The following is a 20,757-nucleotide window of genomic DNA, read 5'->3' as shown; positions in this document are numbered from 1 at the left end:
ATGTCAATGCTGGCAAAGTTCCCCCTATTAACGACTTCATTCTTTGTGTAGCATGGTGGACCCTGGAGACACTCGGTAGAGCCTCCGAATGAGCATCTAACCCTGAGGCCCCTGCACCAACTGGTAAGATTTCCTAGAGCAGGGATTTAAAGCCCTGGCATCTGAGAGCCCTGCCCAGAGTGTGGCCCAGGTCCACACCCCCAACTTGACTTATGATTTCCAGAGGCAGCTCTGCCTGAATTGCCAGTCAGAATCTGGCCAGTGGCAGAGCCGGAGATGAAGTTCCTCCTCACCAACCAGGACATGCCCTGTCAAGCCGGACTTCTAGGACCAGCTGGGCTATTCCATATACTCATACCTCACGGGCAGAAGCCCCTGTGTGAACATGTAGCTCTCCCCAAGCAAGCACCTCAGACTAGCACCAGGGGTCAGAGAAGGTGTCTAGGGGCCATTTCCTACCAGGAACCCTATAGCGACAGAGGGCAAACTCCCCTCCTCGACAAATACCTATTTTCCTATTTGCATATACAGAAAAGTGTGTACATGTATGTGCACCTATGTGTGAATATGAGAGCAAACATGTGACTTTCGTGAGCTGAACATATGTAAATATGAGGCAGCTGAGAGTGGGTGTTGCCACCCTCTCCTAGAGAGATGGGCCATTCCCCTCTTTTTCACATGGGCTGGGCTGGTCTCTGAGTACTTTGACAGGTAAGTGAAATTAACTCATCTAGTCATCTGGTCTAGTATAAGATAGAAGGCAAGTTCCCAACCTTTGTCTGCAGTACAATGTTGGATGGCCCATGCAAGAACCAGAGCCAGGGACCCACCTGCTCTCCATGCCACTTTCACAGGCTATACTCAACTCCCCAAGTCAACAACCCGGCATGTTTGCCTGGGGAGACCCTGGGGGGTGTGGTTTTCTGCACATGGTGACTGGCTTGAGCCCCAGAGCCTGTCCTGTAAGTCTACTCACCCTTCTTTAGCTTCTCTTTGTCATCTGTTTCTGGCTTTGTGGCCATGACCTCAAACAGTGTTTTGAGAATACTTCTTAGGTCGCTAGCATAGTTCGTCTGCAGCTGGTCAGCTACACCTGATAGGAAAGTGGCAGGAAGACTGGGGTGAGCCAACCACACTGAGAGACCACACTGCCACATGCTATATAGGATACACCCAGTGCTCATGGACCAGCAAGTGCCAACCCCTGGGGAGAGGATTCCCTTGAGATAAGTATAAACTTGGGAATCAAGAGATAGGGAAAAAAGAAAGCTTCCTACCTAACCCCACCTCAACCACAACTAAACTGTGGTGGTCACCAAGAAATACTCACAGAGGCCCCCATAACACTATGTCTATGGCAGTACCAGTTGGCATCATAGAAACAAGGAAGTCCAGATATGTCTGCATTCTCCCAGTACCCCATACTCCACTGCCCTGAGTGACTTTGACTGTAGGATCACAGTGCAGACTCTGCATAGCAATGGGTCTCAGAGTAAATCCCACTCCGAGGTGGTGTCCAGGGCCTGGCTGTTTTGCTCTTCTGTCCATCACTCCAGCCCACCACTCCCAGACACCCCTAGAGGAAAGCCCTTCCTCCCTGTAGGACAGATCTAGCCCCAGCCTAGGCTTGCTCTTCAGACCACACTCTACTTTAGCCAGAGAAAGCTGGGACAGCCCGCTGTTCTTTCTCTCCTGAGGCACGCCCTGCTTGTCCCCAAGCTCACGTCCTAAGCCTAGATCTCGCACCTGAAATGCAGACAAATAGGCGGTGGATCAGGTCATGGCTGCCATGGAACCTGGACCGGATCTTCTCTCTGGTGGCCATGGGGGTGACAGGCATGACTGCAGTGGTCACCTCCAACCTGGTGCTGTCTAAGGAGCAGGAACCAGTCGTGGAGCTGATGCAGAGAGGAGAGGCAGGGCAGGTGAGTAGAGGTCACCAGTAGGGACCTGTCTCACTTAGGGTTTCCATTGCTGTGATAAAAATCATGACAGAAAGCAACTTGGGGAAGAAAGGGTTTATTTCAGGTTACAACTCTCAAGTCTCCCCATCACAGAGGAAAGTCAGGACAGGAACCCGAGGCAGGAACTGAGCCAAGAACCGAGGCCAGGGAGGAACACTGCTGCACAGTCTCCTTTCTTATACAGTACAGGACTACCTATCCATGGCTGGCAACACTCACAGTGTTCTTGGGCCTTACACATCAATTACTAATTAATAAAATGCCCCGACATACTTGCCTACAGGCCAAGTTTATCAATTAAGATGTCCTCTTCCCAAATGTCTAGGTTTGTGTCAAGGTGACAGAAACCAAATAGCAGAGGGCCTCTGAGGCCTGAGGGCAGTGGGTCAGGGGTCAGTTTGTCCACAAACCCCCCCCCACACACACACAAGGAGTTGAGTTACCTGCATATGACGTTTCCTAGCATGTAAATGCATCAGTGTGTTACTGTTAAAAACCAGCGAACTTGACAGACCCAGCTCCGGTCCTGCCTTGCTCTAGCCTCTGATTGCTTCTTCCCTGCACTTACCCCTACAGGGAGGCTAATGTGGCATTATCAAGAGCTTGAACTTCTCCACTTTGCATCCTCATTTATCATAATCCCCCAGCTTCTATGAAGACCCTTTTGCCTCTCATGCCTTCTGTGGGAACGAAACACAGACCCTGAAATGTGGGCACACCTGACCGTCTGATCTGTGAGGGGCACATTATTGAAAAGAAGATCTTCCCCGATGTGATCAAGTGAAGGGTCTGGTATTGAGACTGCCCTGGGTTATTCAGTAGGACCTAAATCCAAACACAAAAGTCCTTGTGGGGCTGGGGATTTAGCTCAGTGGTAGAGCGCTTACCTAGGAAGCGCAAGGCCCTGGGTTCGGTCCCCAGCTCTGGAAAAAAAAAAAAAAAAAGTCCTTGTAAGACACAGAAGTGGAGGCACAGGAACTCAAAATGAAGAGGAGACCATTATGTCCAGAGTCTAGAATGGAGTGATGCAGTCCAAAGCCCAGGGTTACCGTTGGAAGAGGCAGGAAGGACTCTGCTGGAGGGAGAACAGTCCTGCCAGGTTTTAGACCTCTGGCCTTGAGATTATAAGAGGATGAATTATTGACAACGGAGGCCACTCGCTGTGGTACCTTGTAATAGCAGCAACAGGATATGCAAATATTCTCCCCCTCCTAATACCTGCCCCTTCCCTCCCCGGTGGCTTGTTTTACTAGATTTGCTCTTCAGGGATTCATTCTGACAGTGCACAGGGGACTCATAGCCAAATCTCTGAAAAGTCAGGGCGCTAAACGCTATGTGGAGCAAGGGGTGCTAAACTTCCAGCACACTGGCCACAGAGCCGGGGCAGCTGACAAGTATTCTCACAGGGTGGGGATGATGGCTGATGAGGCAGCACAGACAAGAGACAGGAAACGTAGAGATGAGGTGAGGGAGGAAAGGTCATGAGCTGAGGCCAAAGAAAGAGAAGAGGCTAAGAAGATGGCTCAGCAGTTAGGAGCAATGGCTGCTCTTACAGAGGACTGGAGTTCACTTCTCAGAACCCACATGGTAGCTCACAACTGTCTCTAACTCCAGTTCCAAGGGATCTGACTCCCTTTTTTGTGGCCTCCACAGGCACCAGGCATGCATATAGTGTGCAAACAGACGTGCAGGCAAAACACTTTTATGCATTGAATAAACACGTGAAAAGCAGAAGGTTGGTAAGAACCAGAGAAGAGAATTTACAGGCCTTGGTTGCTGGAAGTTTCAGAGAGCTGCCAAGCCATGAGTGCCAGGAGTCTGTCACCCGAGGCTGTAATATTACTCACTGTGGCCCTGAGCACACCAGCACCCAACCATTCAGTAGTTCTACCAGCAGCTGGCCACCAAGAGGCAGGGCTTCTGACGGTTTAAGCCCAGTGCAATAAGCTTCTAATCAGAGTTTAGGGCCACAAGCCTGCAGCATCTGTACCCCCTAACAATAAGCCCTGATTATAAGCTGTTAGCCTCTGGGTCTGCCACTCCAGTCTCTGAAACTCAAGGGCTCAGGACTGCCAGCTCTGGGAGAGCTTTTCCTGCCTAGTGCAGATTCTCCCCAGGCAGAGTAAAAGAACCCCACTCAGTTGATTGATAGCAACTCGTGGCCTCTTACTGGCTCTCTTTTCCTTCTGGTGGAAACTGATTAATTTGTTGGTCTGTTTTCTATGCCAAGTGCTTGTGGGCACTAGATTATTTGGTGTATTTCAGAGGAAATGTATCCGACAGGAGTGGAAAATGTATTTCGTCTTCTTGTTGGAGTGTAAACTCCTGCAAACACCCTGGAAAAGTACCTTGGTGCCATTAAAATAAAATTGTATATATTCCCAATTTTATAGCTCAATGAACCATTTTCGACATGGCTCTGAACCTCTGTCTGATGTCTGATGACACGAATGATCTTTGTGACAGCACTCCACGCTCCAGGAGAAAATCGGGAAGGAGTTCCAACCTCCGTGATGGGATGCAGAGTCTGCTGCAAACCCACTGTCATGGATACCAAGGTAGGGGTGGACCAGCCCAACACAGCCCACTATAGGCATGACTTACCTATTGTCTGAGCAGTGGGTATGCACAGGGCTGTTCTCATCAATACAAGCCTAGGTACAGAAGCATTTGGGACCACAAAGGTGAGACACTATCAACACTCAACAACAGAGGACTTGACAGGAAGGACTATACTGGTCCTAGAAGGAGCCCTTTACCCAATGGGTTCCTTCATTACTGGATGGGACACTCACAGATGTGCCTTCTGTTGGCACGCTCTACTACAGCAACTGTTTGTTGGCACACAGAGAAAGTCTGGGAAGCTGGAGTCAGAGCTGGCATGCTCAACCAAAGAAATTTCTGTTCTGCTGGGATCCTTAGGATGAGCTCCAGGCCCCCACATCTGGATGGCTTCATTTTGTAGAGCCTAATGGGTTCCTTCGCTCTAGTGAATGCAGAGTCCTCTGCTCTGCAGGTAAAGTTCCTGACTTCAGTCTGAGGATGTGGGCCTTGTTGACTCTGGGCTGATTATTGAGGAAGAGGAAAAGACTTCTTTTCAAAATTCCCTAGCTGTTATTGACAGCCTCACCAGTCGAGACCAAGCTGGATTTGAACTCACAAAGATACGTCCGCCCCTGCTTTCTGAATGCTGAGATTAAAGGCAGGACCACACCTGGCTCAAATGATCTTTTGATGAAACAGGGTCTCATGAAGACTGCAGCAGCTTCAAACTAGGTATTGCAGTGAAGAAGGCCTCGAACTCTTGGCCCTTCTGCCTCTACCTTTCAAGTGCTGGGAGTACAATCGTGACCGCCATACCTTCCTAAACTTACTGTTCCGGACAAGGTCTCACTATGTAAGCCAGGTTAACCACATTATCCCCCTGCTTTGGTTTCCTAAGTGAGAGGATTACAGCCACATCCCACTATGCGCAGCTCACTCAAAAGAACTGGAAATCGAGACTCAGGCGTATGCTTGGACAGAGATGTTCTGAGCATGATGTTCACACACCCAGAGGTAGAAGCAAATCCGAAATTCCATGAAGGGGGATGGGCATTAGAACAAGGCAGTGACATACTGTCCAGCCCTCAAAAGGAAAGAGACTCTGACACACATTCCAGTGTCCACGAACCTTGAAACACGCTATGTGAAAGGAAGCAGATACAAAAGACAAATTGTACGAGACGTCATTATGCGAGGTCTCTAAGGCTAGAGAGTCCAACGAGACAGAAGATGGTGTGGGGAGGGGCCAAGGGCCAGGGCAGGCAAATGAAGGACAGAATTCAGCTTAGGAGAGGAAAACTTGCTGGAGATGAAGGTAATGGTGGCTGACTAAGGCTACAAGCGTGGCATCACAGTGCAGCTCAAAGCACAAGGGGTCGGTGTCATGTATTTGTCAAAGTAAGTGGAAGTCCAACAAGACAAACAAGCAGGGCACTGGAGAGAGCAGCAGAGGCATTGAGGCCAGCAGGCAAGGAGGGAGGAACAGGCAGGACGTGAACATACTGGAAACACGTTACATAGGTAAGGGCACTCACTGCTAAGTCCGAGGACCTGAGTCTAGGCCCTGGGCCCCACACAGAGGAGGGAGAGGATAGAACCCACAAAATGTCCTCTGACTTCCACAAATGGACTGTGGTAGGCATTCCAAGCCCCTGCCTCCAAACCACAAAATAATAAATAGCTATAAATATTTTTATAAATGCTGTCAGGCATTGGCAGTGCACACCCTTAATACCAGGACTCGAGAGACATGGGCAGGTGGATCTCTGTAAATTCAGGCCAACTTGCGAGGACAGTAAAGGATACACAGAGAAACCCCCGTCTCTGAAAACTAAAACCAAAGCAAAGCAAACCAACAGAAAACCCCTATAGTATCATACAAATGTAGATGACAGATTAGGAAATACCAAGCCTCTCTTTACTGGTCAGAAGAATAAATGAAGCATCCATTGTGGTCCATTTCCGTAATCCCAGCTTAGGGGAGGAGGCAGGAGAAAGGTAAGTTTGAGGCTAGTCTATGCTACACAGTAAGACCCAGTGTCAATAAATAAACAAACAAATAAACAGAAATTCAATTCCAAGAAGAGAAAGAAGAGGCAGCCGGCAGCAGATGGCAGCCTTGGGCCTGCACATGGTGGCAGCAGCAAGAGGCTTTAAGAGGAAAGAGGTGGTGAAATAGGCCAGGGCACAGTGGGCGCCTGACCATCTACGGAGGAAACATCCTGCTGAAGATTTGACACCTGAGATGAAAATAGCAAGTCGGCCTGTCCAGAAGTTAGACATGATGGTCTCGCCGCCCACACTCAGGCCCTGCACCTGGTCAGTCCCACCATCCTGGACATCTCAGTCCCCAAGAGTAAAGCTCCAGAGAGCTGAAATGACTACAGCATGCCCTGGCTCTGCCATGAGTCAAGAGGTCAGGCAGTGTGCTGGATAGTTTTGTCAACTTGACAAAGCTCAAGTCATCTGAAGGAAGGAAACCTCACTTAAGGCAATCACTTCCTTAGGGTTGTGCTGTAGGCTAGCTTGTAGGGCACTCCCTTAATTAGTGATGAATGTGGGAAGGCCTGGCTCTTTGTGGGTGGAGTCATCCCTGAGCTGGTGGTTCTGGGTTCTATAAGAAAGCAGGCTGAACAGACCAGTAAACAGCACGACGGCCTCTGCATCAGCTCCTGCCTCCAGGTTCCTGCTTGCTTGAGTTCCTGCCCTCACACCTTTCGATGGTGAACTGTTGTATGGAAATAAACCAACCCCCACTCCAAGCTGCTGTGATGGTGTTTCATTAGAGCAATGAGACCTTTCTAATAACAAACTCTAAAAACATCTACCAAGGTCACACCCGCTTTGCAGAGCAGCTGTGAACGGCAGCAGGTGGTCAGCAAGCTAGGACCATCGGGCACCTTACAGACCTGCTTGGCTTTAGCAGAGAGTTATGTATGCTGCCCTAGGATGAATGGTATCCATTCATATGTACGATGAGGTCCTAGCCTGCAAACAGCATCCTCGTGGGTATTATGAACTCAGATGAGGTCATACTAGAGCAGGGTAGGCCCTGATCCAGTAGGACTGGTGTCTCCATAAAAAGTAAGTCGACACAGTCATGCATGAAGGAACAGCAGCATGAGATGATGAAGGCATGGGTTGGGTGTGATGTTTCCACAGCCAAAAAACTGCAGAGAAGCCTGGCCACCACCAGGAGCAGGAAGGTAGCCTGGGACAGGCTGTCCCTCTCAGCTCCTGATGGAACCAGCTCTGAGACTCCCTAATCTTGACTTTTTGCTGTCAAGACTGCAAGATGACAGTTTCCCTCTTCAGCAACTATTGCTTATTGTTAAAGAAGCCCCACCTGGGGATCCATCCCATCTGCAGCCACCAAACCCAGACACTATTGCTGATGCCAAGAAGTGCTTGCTGACAGGAGCCTGATATAGCTGTCTGTCTCCTGAGAGGCTCTGCCAGATCCTAACCAATACAGGTGCAGATACTCGCAGTCAACCATCGGACTGAGCACGGGGATTCCCCAAATGGAGGAGTTAGGGGAAGGACTGAAGGAGCTGAAGGGGTTTGCAACCCTGTAAGAGGAACACAATATCAACCAACCAGAGCTCCCAGGGACTAAACCACCAACCAAAGACTACACATGGAGTGAAGATACTTTATAGATTCATCAATGTTAGGATCTCAAGGTGAGGCCAGCCTGGATGATCAGTAAGTGTCCTTATGAGGGACATAAAAGGAGATTTTTCCACTCCATAAGTCAAGGAAATGCCCAGGAGCCCTTGGAACTTGAGGCAGGAAGGCTCAGAACCTTCAGCTGGAGTGCACTATGACCCCAGACCACTAGCTTCTCAATCTTGAGTTTAGGTCTCCACTCACACTAATGTGGGATGTAGAATCTCTGACCTCCTCCTAGAACCATTCCACAATTGCTGGACAGCCCTGATGAGTTACTTACTGGTCCTTACATCCACAGAATGGCAGTCAAATGTCCTGATGACTAAATAAAGATCCAGTCTGTGAGAGAGCAGCACAGCTGCCTCAGGCCACTAATACACAGAGTGGTTTGCAGGGAGGGGATATTCATGCAGCAAAGAGCTGTCCACACAAGCACAGCACACTTAAAGTGTTTGATGCCGTCAGAGGAAACAGTCATACCTAACATATAATTATAGCTTAAGTCATTTAGGGGAGTCGGAGCTTGTAATCAATGTTTATACATCTAGGAAAGTGCTCTGCAAAGAGTGTTTACAGATGCATTCATTCCACAAATTGAACAGCAAAGAGGTGGTCTCAATTCATGCTTCTGAGTACAGGCTTTGAGAATGCTACAGCACCTGGAGACCAACTGCAGGGAACGAAGGAAGACAGCTGAGGTCTCTTTAAGAGAACACACACACACACACACACACACACACACACACACACACACACACACACACACACGAGGATGCAGGAGGGGCTTCTTGGCATGGCCAATTTTCACTACAGATGCTAGCTGCCCCCTCTCCCATTACCTCTGCCAAGCCTCTCAGGGTGACTTAGAAGGAAGGTGGATTCTCACTTCCACCCCAGCATCCCAGGCTAGTGACTCCAACCCTGAGAGGGTTGCTGAGGCTGAGGGGACCCCCCCTCCCCCAAACCTCTGAAATTCCCATGCCACCCGCTCCTCTCCTTGCCACTTGGAGGTTCTCTCTGAGGCAGGGGAAGGGTCAGATTTCTAGTCCACATTCTACAGTTATCAAAGGATAACCGAGAGGTAGAGGAGTCACTGTGGAACAGCAAACAGACCTGAATGTGAACAAGGCAGGCACCAGGTCCGCAAGTGTAAAATGAACTAGGCTCCCTTCCCTCTAGGCAGCAATGAGGTCTCTGGCCTTTGAGATGGGCAGGGCACTCATCTAGATAGAACATTCTTTACATTTTCAGTTACTCCTGACCAAGACCACACATTCAGGTTCTGCGGAGGCCAAGTACAGAGTGTCCTGCCCCAGGCTTGCCTGTCTGAAGACACGGGGTAAATTAGTCTGTGAACTGCATTCACACCTGTGCTGTCAATTGGTGGGGCCCAGCATCCTGAAGGACTCTCAGGAAATTAGACAGCATGAGCTGAAGGTTCCCAGGCTTTGCCATCTCTGTCAGGGCCCATTTAATTTAATCTACATAATGGAGAAATGATGCTGTCTGACCTTAAGAGAGGGACACTCAGCACACACTGTGGAGGGATGAGCTTAAGGCGCTCAGTCCTCCTGCTGTGAGACTCTAGACCTGTAACATGGGGCTGAGACATAGATCATCAGGCTAATGGGGAGGGCACAGTTGAGGCCATCAGGAAAGCCCTCGAGATCACAGGCTGCCTCAATCTGCCATTGTCAAAGTGGGAGCCCTTTGATGATCAAGACAGGACAACAGAATGAAGCTGCCCCAGCACGGAGTGACCAAGTGTCTTCTCATGCTCTGTGGACACATCACTCTTATAGCAAGATGACAGATCCCAGACTTCCTGAGGCCTGAGCTAGAAATATCTCCAGATCTGACTGTGAAAGACACACAGTGAGCAAGATTCCACGGCCATACTCGAGGGTAACTGGAAGGCTCTAGTCACTGCACTTGGCCCCTGGATATCCAAAGGGAGGAGAGACGCAGACATCAGGTGGGCCTGAGAAGCTCCATCCTCACAGAGCCCAACTCTGATGACAACAATGCTAGAATGGCCTCTACGAGCAGGCAGAGCCTGCGTCCCATAAGTGCCACCTCTACCCACTGAAGGCCAGAAGGCTGTGACCAGATGAATGCATGTGCAGGATCAGTTGGGGAGGAAATTCTACCCATGCAGGATCCCCATGACCTCACCCCAGGAGAGAGGGAAAGCTTCATGTCTACCAAACCCATTGTGCCAGAGGTATGTGAGCCCAAGTCTGCAGTCCCTCCTCCACTGGATTGAGTGCAATCGTGCCCAGTATGAAGAGCTATGGCCACTAAGTGGTCATAGATATCCCTCCATAGATGCCACAACTACTCTCGTGGTTCTTGTCTACCCGCCAGGTCCTGAAGCCATCTGCCTTGCCCAGTTTCATCTGGATATCACCTACAACACTGTTCACACCTTCAGGAGATACCTGGGCTCAGAGACAGAGTCAAGACCAGGGTAGCAGTCACCCAAGTTCTCAGGAAGACCTCATTATTGTAGTATGGGACTCTAACCTCCATGTTACTATTTTAATTAAAGAGGCAATATGTGTGTGCACTAAGAAAGTATGGAGATGCAGATAAACAAAAGTGCACTTACAGATGTAATACATACATACATACATACATACATACATACATACATATACATACATGTATATGCATGTGCGTGCAGGCACAGATACAATATACTCGGGCGCACACACACCAAACACACTGCCACTCTTGTCATGCATGCCAGACTTTCCTTGAGCTCCTGCTGCTTCTAAATGCTTCCAAGAAACTGTGTGTCAGCAAGTGGGTGAGTGTGACTGAGGACTTCCTGTAATTTAAACAGGGGAAGCCCATTCCTGGCATCTGAGGATGGGCACATTTGATTGCATATGGTCTATTTGAGCCTTTCTCTTGCTCACTTGGTGAGTTTGTGCTCCCTGAGGTAGGAAGAAGCAAGAAGACTGCACTGGAAATGGTCTTGCTTCATATGGATAGAACGAACATGTGCTAACACGAACATGTGCTAGCCAGGATCAGCCTGCAACCCTTCTCCAGAACAGCACAGGACATGGTACCATAAGGCTTGCTTGAGACTTCAGGCCTGGACTCTGCCAAGTCATGTCCCCAACATTGCGCCTTCCTTCCTTACACCCACTGATACCCAGATGAGGATCTGAGGTTCCCCCAAGGGAACCATCACATGTGTGCCCTGTAAAATTAGGACTGGACCATTACCAGCATGCACTGGGGCTACACTGGGTAGAAGACAACAGGGCAGAAACTGGGAAAAGGATGGAGGAAGTGAGAACATTAACAATGAGACTTCAAGTCCCAACAGTGCTGGGGCTAGCGACATCTGAAGGCCCACTGCCTTCCAGCCCATGACGCTATTAATTTCCACTTGGTCTTCAGGCAGTGCATTCCCCTAAATAAGGATTCTAAGTCCTATCCAGATACATGGGAGATGCTACAAGTTACATGGGACTTGCTGAGAGATGCTGTGGATGGTTCTAGCAGGTGGCCCAGCAGCTGAAATCAGTTAAAGAAGACCAGTGTAGCCACCCACCACCAGGGGGAACCATAGAAATCCCTGCTAGAGGGGGTTGGGGATTTAGCTCAGTGGTAGAGCGCTTGCTTAGCAAGCGCAAGGCCCTGGGTTTGGTCCCCAGCTCTGGGGGGGAAAAAAAAAAAGAAAGAAATCCCTGCTAGAAGGCAGCCACAGATCCCCCACAAGACCACACTGGCAAAGTGCCCCACTGGCTCAACAAAGGCAGTAACTGGAACTGTGCTAAAGGCATGGCGTAAGATATGCTTAAGCTGCAGCCCAGAACTGTAAGCTTATTTAAATATTGTGGGTTTTGTTTTCTGTCTGTGTTCTTTTTGTTGTTGTTTTGTTTTCTGTTTGTTTGTTTGTTTGTTTGTTAAAGGCAGGGTTTCTCTGTGTAGCCCTAACTGTCCCGGAACTCACTGTGTAGACCAGGCTGCCCCTGAACTCAAGAGATTACCTGACTCTGCCTCCCAAGTGCTGGGATTAAAGGTGTGAGCTACCACCATCTGGCGCGCGCGCGCGTGCACACACACACACACACACACACACACACACACACACTATTATTTATTCAGGGTCTTACTGTGTACGCCTAGCTAGCCTAATATTCACCATGTAGACCAGGCTGGTTTCAAACTCAGAGATCTGCCTCCCTTTGCCTCCCGGAGTGGCAGGATTAAAGGTGTGAACCACCACACTTGGTCCAACTACAGTTCTTAGGTGTGAATGCTGTAGAAGACAATGTCATGTTGCAATGTCAAGAGACTGGACAATGAAAATAATCTAGACAGATGCACAGGGGCAAGGAAGCAAACAGTGACCAGAGGCAGATCGCTGGGGGATGGAGAAGCAAGTCATCTGGTTTGTGCAGAGAACACGTGCGGGATGAGGTAAGGCAACTGAGGATCCCTGGCCAGCTGGTCTCTACCTTAGGAACCAGCTGGGTTCTTCTACGCACCTGCTGGAGGATGCGACTGCAGAAGGAGCAGGATGTGATCACGAGGCATGGGAGCTACCACGTGATCAGACTAGAGAGAGAAGCTGGAGTCAGGGCTGAGGGCAGGCAGAAAGGACTGTTACAGGGGACTCTGGTCATGACCATCCCTTTGGCCAGGCCTGTTTGCACCAGCAGGAAGCCCATTATCTAGATGGGCAGCATGTCTCACAGGACACACACACACACACACACACACACACACACACACACACACACACACAGAATATGGGCTCTGCTTCCTAGGTTAGCAGGATGTGCAGTGGGCGCTTAGGTTGATAAAGATCACCTTGGAGCGTGTACGTGTATGCCGTGTATGCGTACGTCAGCGCTCCTCTGGAGAGATTTTGACCTCTGCGATGCTGGTTCTAGACCCTGGGGTTGAGTTTAAAGAAAAAAAAAATGAAACTGCACAAGACTAACCTGAAACATAAACTGAAAATACAGAGTAAATAGACTGTGATACAATACCATGTCTATTAGAGTTGTGGGTTTGGTTTTGGTTTTTTTTTTTAATTTTGTGTGTATGGTGTTTTGCCTACATGTGTGTCTATGTATTATATATTTGCTTGGGACACCATAGATGATATAAGAGGGCACTGGAGCCCCATCTGGAGTTGCAAAGTTGTGACTTGTCATGTGAGTGCTGGGAACTACATCAAGGACCTCTGGAAGAGCAGCCAGTGCTCTTAATCACGGAGCCATCTCTCTAGCCCCTAGAGCTGTGTTTCACAGGAATTTTGTGGGAAATGCTCACAGCATTATTTTTGATTATGAAAAATCAAAACTATCCATAAAATGTGGAAAATTTTTATTTACCTCCTTTGGTCTTTTTAATGTTTCTAAAGTTTTTACAATGATCAGGGGCCACACTTACAGAAGGGGAAAGGGAGATTAATATAGTTTCTACAGCAAATATCCCTGCCTGACCAAGGTGGGAGACGGGCTTGAGTGGGTTTTGTCCTCTGACAAGCAGACAATGGTGTTGACATAAAAGAATGCTTTGAGTCAGGAAGCTAAGGCTGGGTGGGGAAAAACCAACTTTTAAAAATGTCAACTTTCCCCTAAAATATTCATCTCTGATCACTGAACAGATAGGAAAGAAGCCAGCAGAAAGAACTAAAGAGCCCAGGTTCCAGAATATTCACTCAGCAGGGTCAGGGCATCCATGCTGAGCACTGATAATGTCCCACCACCCTGGATGCTGGGGCTGGGAGAGTCAGCCAAGGCCAGAAGGCCACCCAAAGAGGGGCTTCTCTAGTGGCCCCACACTCTCAGCCTCGGGTCCCTTGGCAGGAATAACCTTATGTCTATGTGGAGTCATCTTCTACCTGACTAGCAACACACACTCCAGGAATGTGGAGGACTCCGGCCTCGAATGCAGGTCTCTTGCCACAGTTCCCTGCTTTTCTTCCACTTTCACAGAGGTAGGACTCGCACATGGGACAGAAGCCTGTGAGCACAGGGTCCACCACTGGTCATTATATTTTCCATGCCAAGCATCACCGGAGGCACAGAGGCGCCTGCCAGATGAAGGGAGAAGCCCACGATCAAATCGGAACAGCAGAGAAATGGACCCTGCTGCTTGCAGAGTGGAGGTAACTGTCCCTTTCAGGGACACTGGGCTGAGGCAGCCATTAGCATCTGTCTTCCAGATGCAGACCCCACTTGTGACAGATAATCTTGGTTGTCAATTTGACTGCATGCAGAAGGCAACTGAAACCCAAGATGCTGGGCACTCCTGTGAGGGATTTCCTTAATCTGATTATTTGAGCAGGAAGACCCCCAGTAAATGCAAACAGCACCCGGTTTCAGCCCACAGGAAAAGCCACAGAAGAAGGAAACTTGCTTTTTACCTGCTTGTCCTCACTCTCATTGGCAACTTCATCTACCCTGTTGCTCAGTTACTCCTTCACTGGTATCGGAAACAACTTCTTCAGGATTCCAACGTAGACTGGAGATCAGCTACTCCCCAGGAACCCTTCAGGACCACAGCACCAGACTGCAACTGCTGAGACGTCGGCCTCCAGACCGGACAACTACCAGGTTCTCAGCCTTACCCACGTGAGACTTTGGGGGTACCCAGACTAGATCCTATATAGATATATCCCAATCTAATATAGGATATTATATATATATATTACAATTAAATATATAATATATAATATATATATTACAATTAAAATAACACAATAGATATTATATTATGTACATATTTATATAATTTATATTTACAGATTCATAATCTATATATGTGATAGATATGTGTTGTTCCTTTAGAGAATCCTGACTAATACACCACCTTGTGCATGAGACCACATGTGTCATGAGATAGCTCTGTCACAGTGCTGTTACACTAACCAGACCTCCTGATGTCTCTTTCCACATTTCAGCAAACGTTCTGCCTGTGTGTGACTGGCCTCTTGCTTGCTTCTGTTTGAAAACACGCTGCTGTATCACCTTCGTGCAGAGCCTGAAAGACTTGCCACACCCATCTGGTTCCTGGGTGGATTCGGTGCCATGACACAGAACACTGGGCCGGGACTCCTAGGATGGTTCTGTCAGTGTTGGGACAGGAGTGACCTCTTCCAGCTCCCTGAAGCACAGAGCTGGGCTGTCGTGCCTCTGTCCGAGGTGCTGGCCCCCTGCCGAGTGCTTCCTCTTCAGACCCTTTGCATCTTCTAAACTGGCTTCCAGGAAGGTGGGAGGTCTTCTGAGCCACCAGGTAGGTTTTCTCACCATTTTATAGCTGAGTGCTGAATGTACCCAGAGCTGGACTGGGTTTAAACACAGAGGCATGTTGTGAAGGGCCCTTCCCAGAGTAGGACAAGTTTCTAAATGGTAGCTGTCTTCTGCTGTTACCTGGACAAATAAGAAATAGGACAGATAAAAAACAAAGCAAACAAACAAAGAAAACCCCACACCTCCCCTATCAAGGAATTTATAGGGTTTTTGCATCAGCCTTGTAGAAAAATAATTCACTCACCAATAAGAAAGCCAGAGGCCTCAAGGTAGCCATCAGCAGTCTTTGGGAAATCAATTCATTCCATTTGACATGGCTATGCAGCTGGGGCTGCCTCCAAGGACAGACTTTATGGAAACAGGAGAGACGTCTGTACAGCCGGCCTCGGCGGCACCATCTACAACAGCGGGAGTGTGGATGTAGGCCTGAGATGTCAGGCCTGAGCGAGTGCACACTGGCCCAACCACGTCTGGGCTCTGCTTTCCAGTAAGGGAAAGTTGGGACGTCTCCAAAAAGAGTTCTGGTAAGGTCTTGACCTGAGGTCAGGGGGCAAGGTGAAGAGGGTACAAGTTTCAGAGCCATCTACCTGATATCAGGAGTGTGTGCCCTCAAAGCCTACCTCTGGGTCACAAAAGTTTGAAGAGTAAAGCCCCTTCAGGCTGACACCTTTACGTACATCTATTTGTTTAGCTTTGTGTGGAAAGAATGGAAATGCCCTATGTAGTTATAAAGCCAAGTTAAATGTCAGTAACAGTTTCTATAAACCGAACGCAAAGTTAAGAAAGGACATTTTCAAGTGACTTTGGTTCTTGTTTGGTTGGTTTGGTTTGAGACACATTCTCACTCTGTGACCCAAGCTGGCTTCAAATTTGCCATTCTCTTGCCCCAGCCTGGGCTTAAATTATGAGTACTCAGCCAACAAGTAATTGACTGAATACACATTAATAGATTATACCTACCCTAAGGATAGAAAGTTGCTTAAAAATCATAGACAATGTGAAGGAGTTGAAACACACACACACACACACACACACACACACGCACGCACACACACACACACACACGCACGGACGCACACACACACACACACACGCACACACACACACACACACACACACACACACAATTTGTAGGATGTATGTAACCTCAGGTATGTGGAAAATGGTTAGCTGACATATGACCTCCATGTTCTACTATTAGAGACTGAAACATAATAAAAACACATGTCCACACAAAACTGGAAATAGAATGTCATGGCCGCTGACTTCTTGACAGCCATAAAACCTCTTACAGCTGGAGAAGGGAGAGCTGCAGCATGGCCACGCGTCATAATGGGGGTGACGCAGCTGTAGGAAAGAGTGAAGTGCTGCTCTGGCTGCAGTGTGGATGACCCTTGAAGACAGGAAAAGATGAGGCGCAGGAAGTGCCTGCCCTGTATGGCTTATTCTCAATGTCTACAGTCGGAAGATCACGTATGCCAAAAGCAGACTAGAGGTTGCCAGGGCCTAGGGAACAGGTAGGTTCTGAACTTCTGCCATCACAGCCAGTAGCAGAGCAGAGAGCTATGTAGTGAGTGGGAGAGCATTCAGAGTTATGACAGACACAAGATCCTGACGGGTTCTCCCATGCATGCTTCCAGGAAAAGTGGTGACTGTTTGCTGAGGGCCAGAACTCCTGCCTCCTGGGTTGAAAGTACCCTCCTTCTCCATCTGCTGCCTATCTTGTCCTTTGCCTTGTCCCAACCTGTTCCCACCCGTATGTTGGTATCCAGGACCTCCAGGTGGAGACCCTTCCACTCCTGCCCTCCATCCTTGCTTGCCTTGCCCAAGTATGTCTCCACAAGGCAGGGTTCTGGGGACACCACAACAATGTATGAAACCACTCAGGCTGGGGGACGTCTTTCCCCCTCCCTCTCACCCCAACTTTACAGACAAAATACACAATACAGTCAACACCAGCAATGCTTGTCAAAATCTGTTATGGACAGAACACTCAGGTGAGAGGCAAAGAGAGAAGCCTCAGCTCTAACTAGGCATGTCCCATCCCACCCTGACATCACCAAGTAATGGCAGAAGGATCTCCTAGTGGGGGAAGAGCCACAGGGAACAGGGAAAGCACGGAGCTGAGGAAGGGCAGGCGTCATGCAAATACTGCCCAAGAAATTGCCCCAGGGTAGCCTCAAGAGCTCAGCATGGCTCTGTACACAGTCAGGGTTTCTGGGAACTCTTCTCTGCTGTGAGAGCCCAGCATGTATGGTGGTGAGCAAAGATGAATGGACTGTGTGCTTAGCTCCTTCCTACTTACCACTGGCCAGTACACCATGGGCTACATTGGGGTAGAATAAACTACCAAGATGAAAGCAGGTGACCCTGTGCCAACATTACCTGAAAGATTCACTGGGCCCCTAGAGCTCATTGAAAGACGGCTTAGCTTAGTGCAGGATGGGAACCCGGGCAGTCCATACCTTAACCTCTCAGATGTCAACTGCATACTTGCCCTGGGTCCAGAACCTGTTTGGTCGCCAAGAAACTCCAAGAGGAAGCACCTCACTGCTTTGAGAATCAGACAGGACATGTCCTGAATGCAAAAAAAGAGAATGTGTCCGGTCCCTAGCGCAGAATCAGCCCTTACCTGGAGCCCGACAGGTGCTGGGGTTCTGTCTGGGCCGTGTCCCCTCTTGGACTGTCCCCACTGACCACAGGAGACTTCTCAGAGTCCTGCTTTCTGGCCTCTGGTTCTGGCTGGCCTTTGACCTCACTCTCTCCTTGCAACCTGCTTGCTGTGTCCACCTGAGGCCCTGAGGTGTGTGCCAGGCACTTGTTGGAAGCAGGGGCTTTGGGCTCCTGCCTACTGGAGGCATCTTCTGCAGGCAGGGTGACATCAGAAGGCTGGGCCTCCTCTAGTCTCTCAGGCTCTTTTTCACCACCCTTGGCTAAGCTTACAGAAGGGTTAGAGGCACTGAGGACACTTCCTGGGCCACACTTCTCCCGTAGGCACTCTACAGCATCCTCCCTGCTGTCCCCACAGCTGCCACAGCACACACAGGAGTGGAGGAGGCAGTTGGTGGCTGTAGTGCTGAGTTTGTGTGTATTGTCCCCTGTCCCCTCGGCCCTGGGCTCCAATGGGGAAATACTATGGCCCGGGACTTCTTGGCTTGCCGCAGCTGAGTCCAAGGAGGTTGGAGACTTGGGGTTGAAGATGACTGTGGCCGACAGCTTCATTCCCCCGGTCCGGTGTGCAATCATTTCTGCAGTCTCGGCATCCTCTGCGCTCACCTCCCAGCCATCCAGGTATAGCTGTGAGTCTAGGCAACTGCAGGAAGTGGAGCCCGCGAGGCTGGCCAGCTTTATCTTGTCACCTTCAATGTTGTTGTTGCTCCAGTCTTCCTCCTTTACCAGGGCAGGTGCCCTAACCCCCACCTCTCCACTCTGGCCATCCTGTCCTCTCTGTTGGACATTACCCTGCGTCAACTCAAATGTGCTCCTTGGGGATTCGGGCCTGGCAGGAGACTCTGTCACCTCCACATCATCCATGAAGAACACCCTTTCCTCCTCATCGCTGCCCGACTTCAGCTGGGCTCTGGCTGGAGAGGCCTCTCCTCGAGGGCTAGCCTCTGAGCCTGCCCTATGGGCTGGGGACTGACAGGCACTGGGCGGTGAAAGCAGAGAAGACATCTCATCCCCGGCCCTGTGGACCATGCGGCTGAGCTCCTCCAGCTCCTGGTCATCATACTGCATCGAGCAGGCCAGCTCTTCCTCTGGGTTATTGGCACTGGCGGAAAGTGTCTCCTCGGGGGCAAGGGATGCAGAAAAGGAGGGTGCCAGGGCACTGGGTGCCTGGGCGTCTGCCCGGATGGGAAGCTCCACATCCTGAGACACGCAGAGGCTCCGCTCCAGGGTGTGCAGCTCCTCCTCAGTCAGTGCCTGCAGCAGATCCCTACGGGGTCACGACAGAAAAAAGGCTGAGGGTCTCAGATGTCACAGCCGCCTCCACCAACAGACAGCGCAGGCCATCCCCTGAAGCTGACACCCACACTGAAGAGTGGAGCAGGAAGCACTTGTGACTGACACTCACTGTGCCCTCCGCTTCAAAAGGAGACCTAGTCACCAGCTCTCTTCTATGTCATGAAGAGTGGAAGAACTATAAAGATGTAATAGCTATAACTTGTAAATCATATTTAAACATGAGATGCTGGAAAGCACTCACTGGCGATGCCAAGCACTCACTGGTTAGACGGGAATGTAGTTCAGTGGTGGGCGGTCATCTGCCATGCATGAGGCCCTGATCGTAAGAATATCATGAGTCTATTATAAAAACTGTTTTAAAAGATTTATTTATTTTTATTTTGTGGGTAGGGGTGCTTTACCTACATGTATATCTGTTTAACGTATATGCCTGGTACCCATGGAAGCCAAAAGAGGGCATCATATCCCTTGGAACTGGAGTAACAGATGGTTGTGAGCCACCACGTAGGGGGTGGGAATCAAACCCTGGTCCTCAAAAAGAACAGTGAGTGCTCTTAACTCTGAGGAGCAGTCTCTCCCGCCCCAATAAAAACCTTAAAGCAGTGCTTCTCAACCTTCCCAATGCTGCAATCCTTTAATACAGCTCCTCATATCATGGTGACCCCCAACCATAAAATTATTTCATTGCTACTTCATAACTGTAATTTTGCTACCGTTGAGGATCATAATGTGAATATTTGATGTGCAAGATACCTGATCTGCAACCCCCAAAGGGGTAGCAACCAACAGGTCAAGAACCTCTGCTTTAAAGGATAAAATTAATATACATGTTTATTTACCTAGGAACTTCTACCTTTTCAAAACTAAATATTACTAAGAACCAACCACACCCCTGCTGCACTCTGGACACCAGTGGTTTTGCAGGGAGAAGGCAAGCTTAGCCCAGCCTTTCTTGGGTTCCCTTCCAGGTAGGGAAGCATTTGTACAAACAATGCACATTCTACAGTAATGACAACAGCGAGGAAGGAAACACAAGCCAAGGAGAGAGCAGTAGGGCCCATGGCTGAGTTTGGGATGGTTTCCTCAAGAAGGGGACACTGGGGGGGGGGGGACTTGGGAGAAGAGGAGGGGGAACAGTTGTGGTCAGGATGTAATATATGAGAGACAAAATTTAAAAAAAGGAAAGGACACTGAAGCTGAGCCTTGAACATGAAGACTGGTTTTGTGACAGCGACTAGGATGAGCCTAAGGCGGGGCCAACAGGCCAACTGCATACTGCCCTCTACAAGGGAAAGCCCAGGATGTACTTGAAGAATGCA

General features: G+C 49.3%; 1 protein-coding gene across 5 annotated transcripts in view; it reads right to left on the bottom strand.

Moving 5' to 3' along the window:
* Nucleotides 1–20,757, bottom strand: part of Zfyve28 (zinc finger FYVE-type containing 28) — an 85,610-nt gene that overhangs the window by 2,956 nt on the left and 61,897 nt on the right. For 2 of the 5 annotated variants that reach the window (XR_005492958.2, XM_006251256.5), the window contains exons 8-11: nucleotides 18,105–19,409; nucleotides 2,852–2,887; nucleotides 1,747–1,898; nucleotides 977–1,093 (exon numbers count right to left, since the gene is read on the bottom strand). Coding sequence is in view for 4 of the 5 variants with exons in the window: in XM_006251256.5 (XP_006251318.1) it covers nucleotides 977–1,093; nucleotides 1,747–1,898; nucleotides 2,852–2,887; nucleotides 18,105–19,409 (1,610 nt within the window). In the remaining variant the exon portion in view is untranslated. Of the gene's footprint in view, nucleotides 1–976; nucleotides 1,094–1,746; nucleotides 1,899–2,851; nucleotides 2,888–13,524; nucleotides 15,593–15,716; nucleotides 16,010–18,104; nucleotides 19,410–20,757 lie in introns of those variants that run through there. The other 3 variants (NM_001107227.1, XM_006251258.5, XM_006251259.5) reach the window with 3 other exon arrangements.

This window comes from Rattus norvegicus, chromosome 14 (assembly GCF_036323735.1).
Source record: "Rattus norvegicus strain BN/NHsdMcwi chromosome 14, GRCr8, whole genome shotgun sequence".
In the NCBI taxonomy this organism is placed as follows: domain Eukaryota; kingdom Metazoa; phylum Chordata; class Mammalia; order Rodentia; family Muridae; genus Rattus; species Rattus norvegicus.
This window is presented reverse-complemented; position numbering and strand designations above follow the sequence as displayed.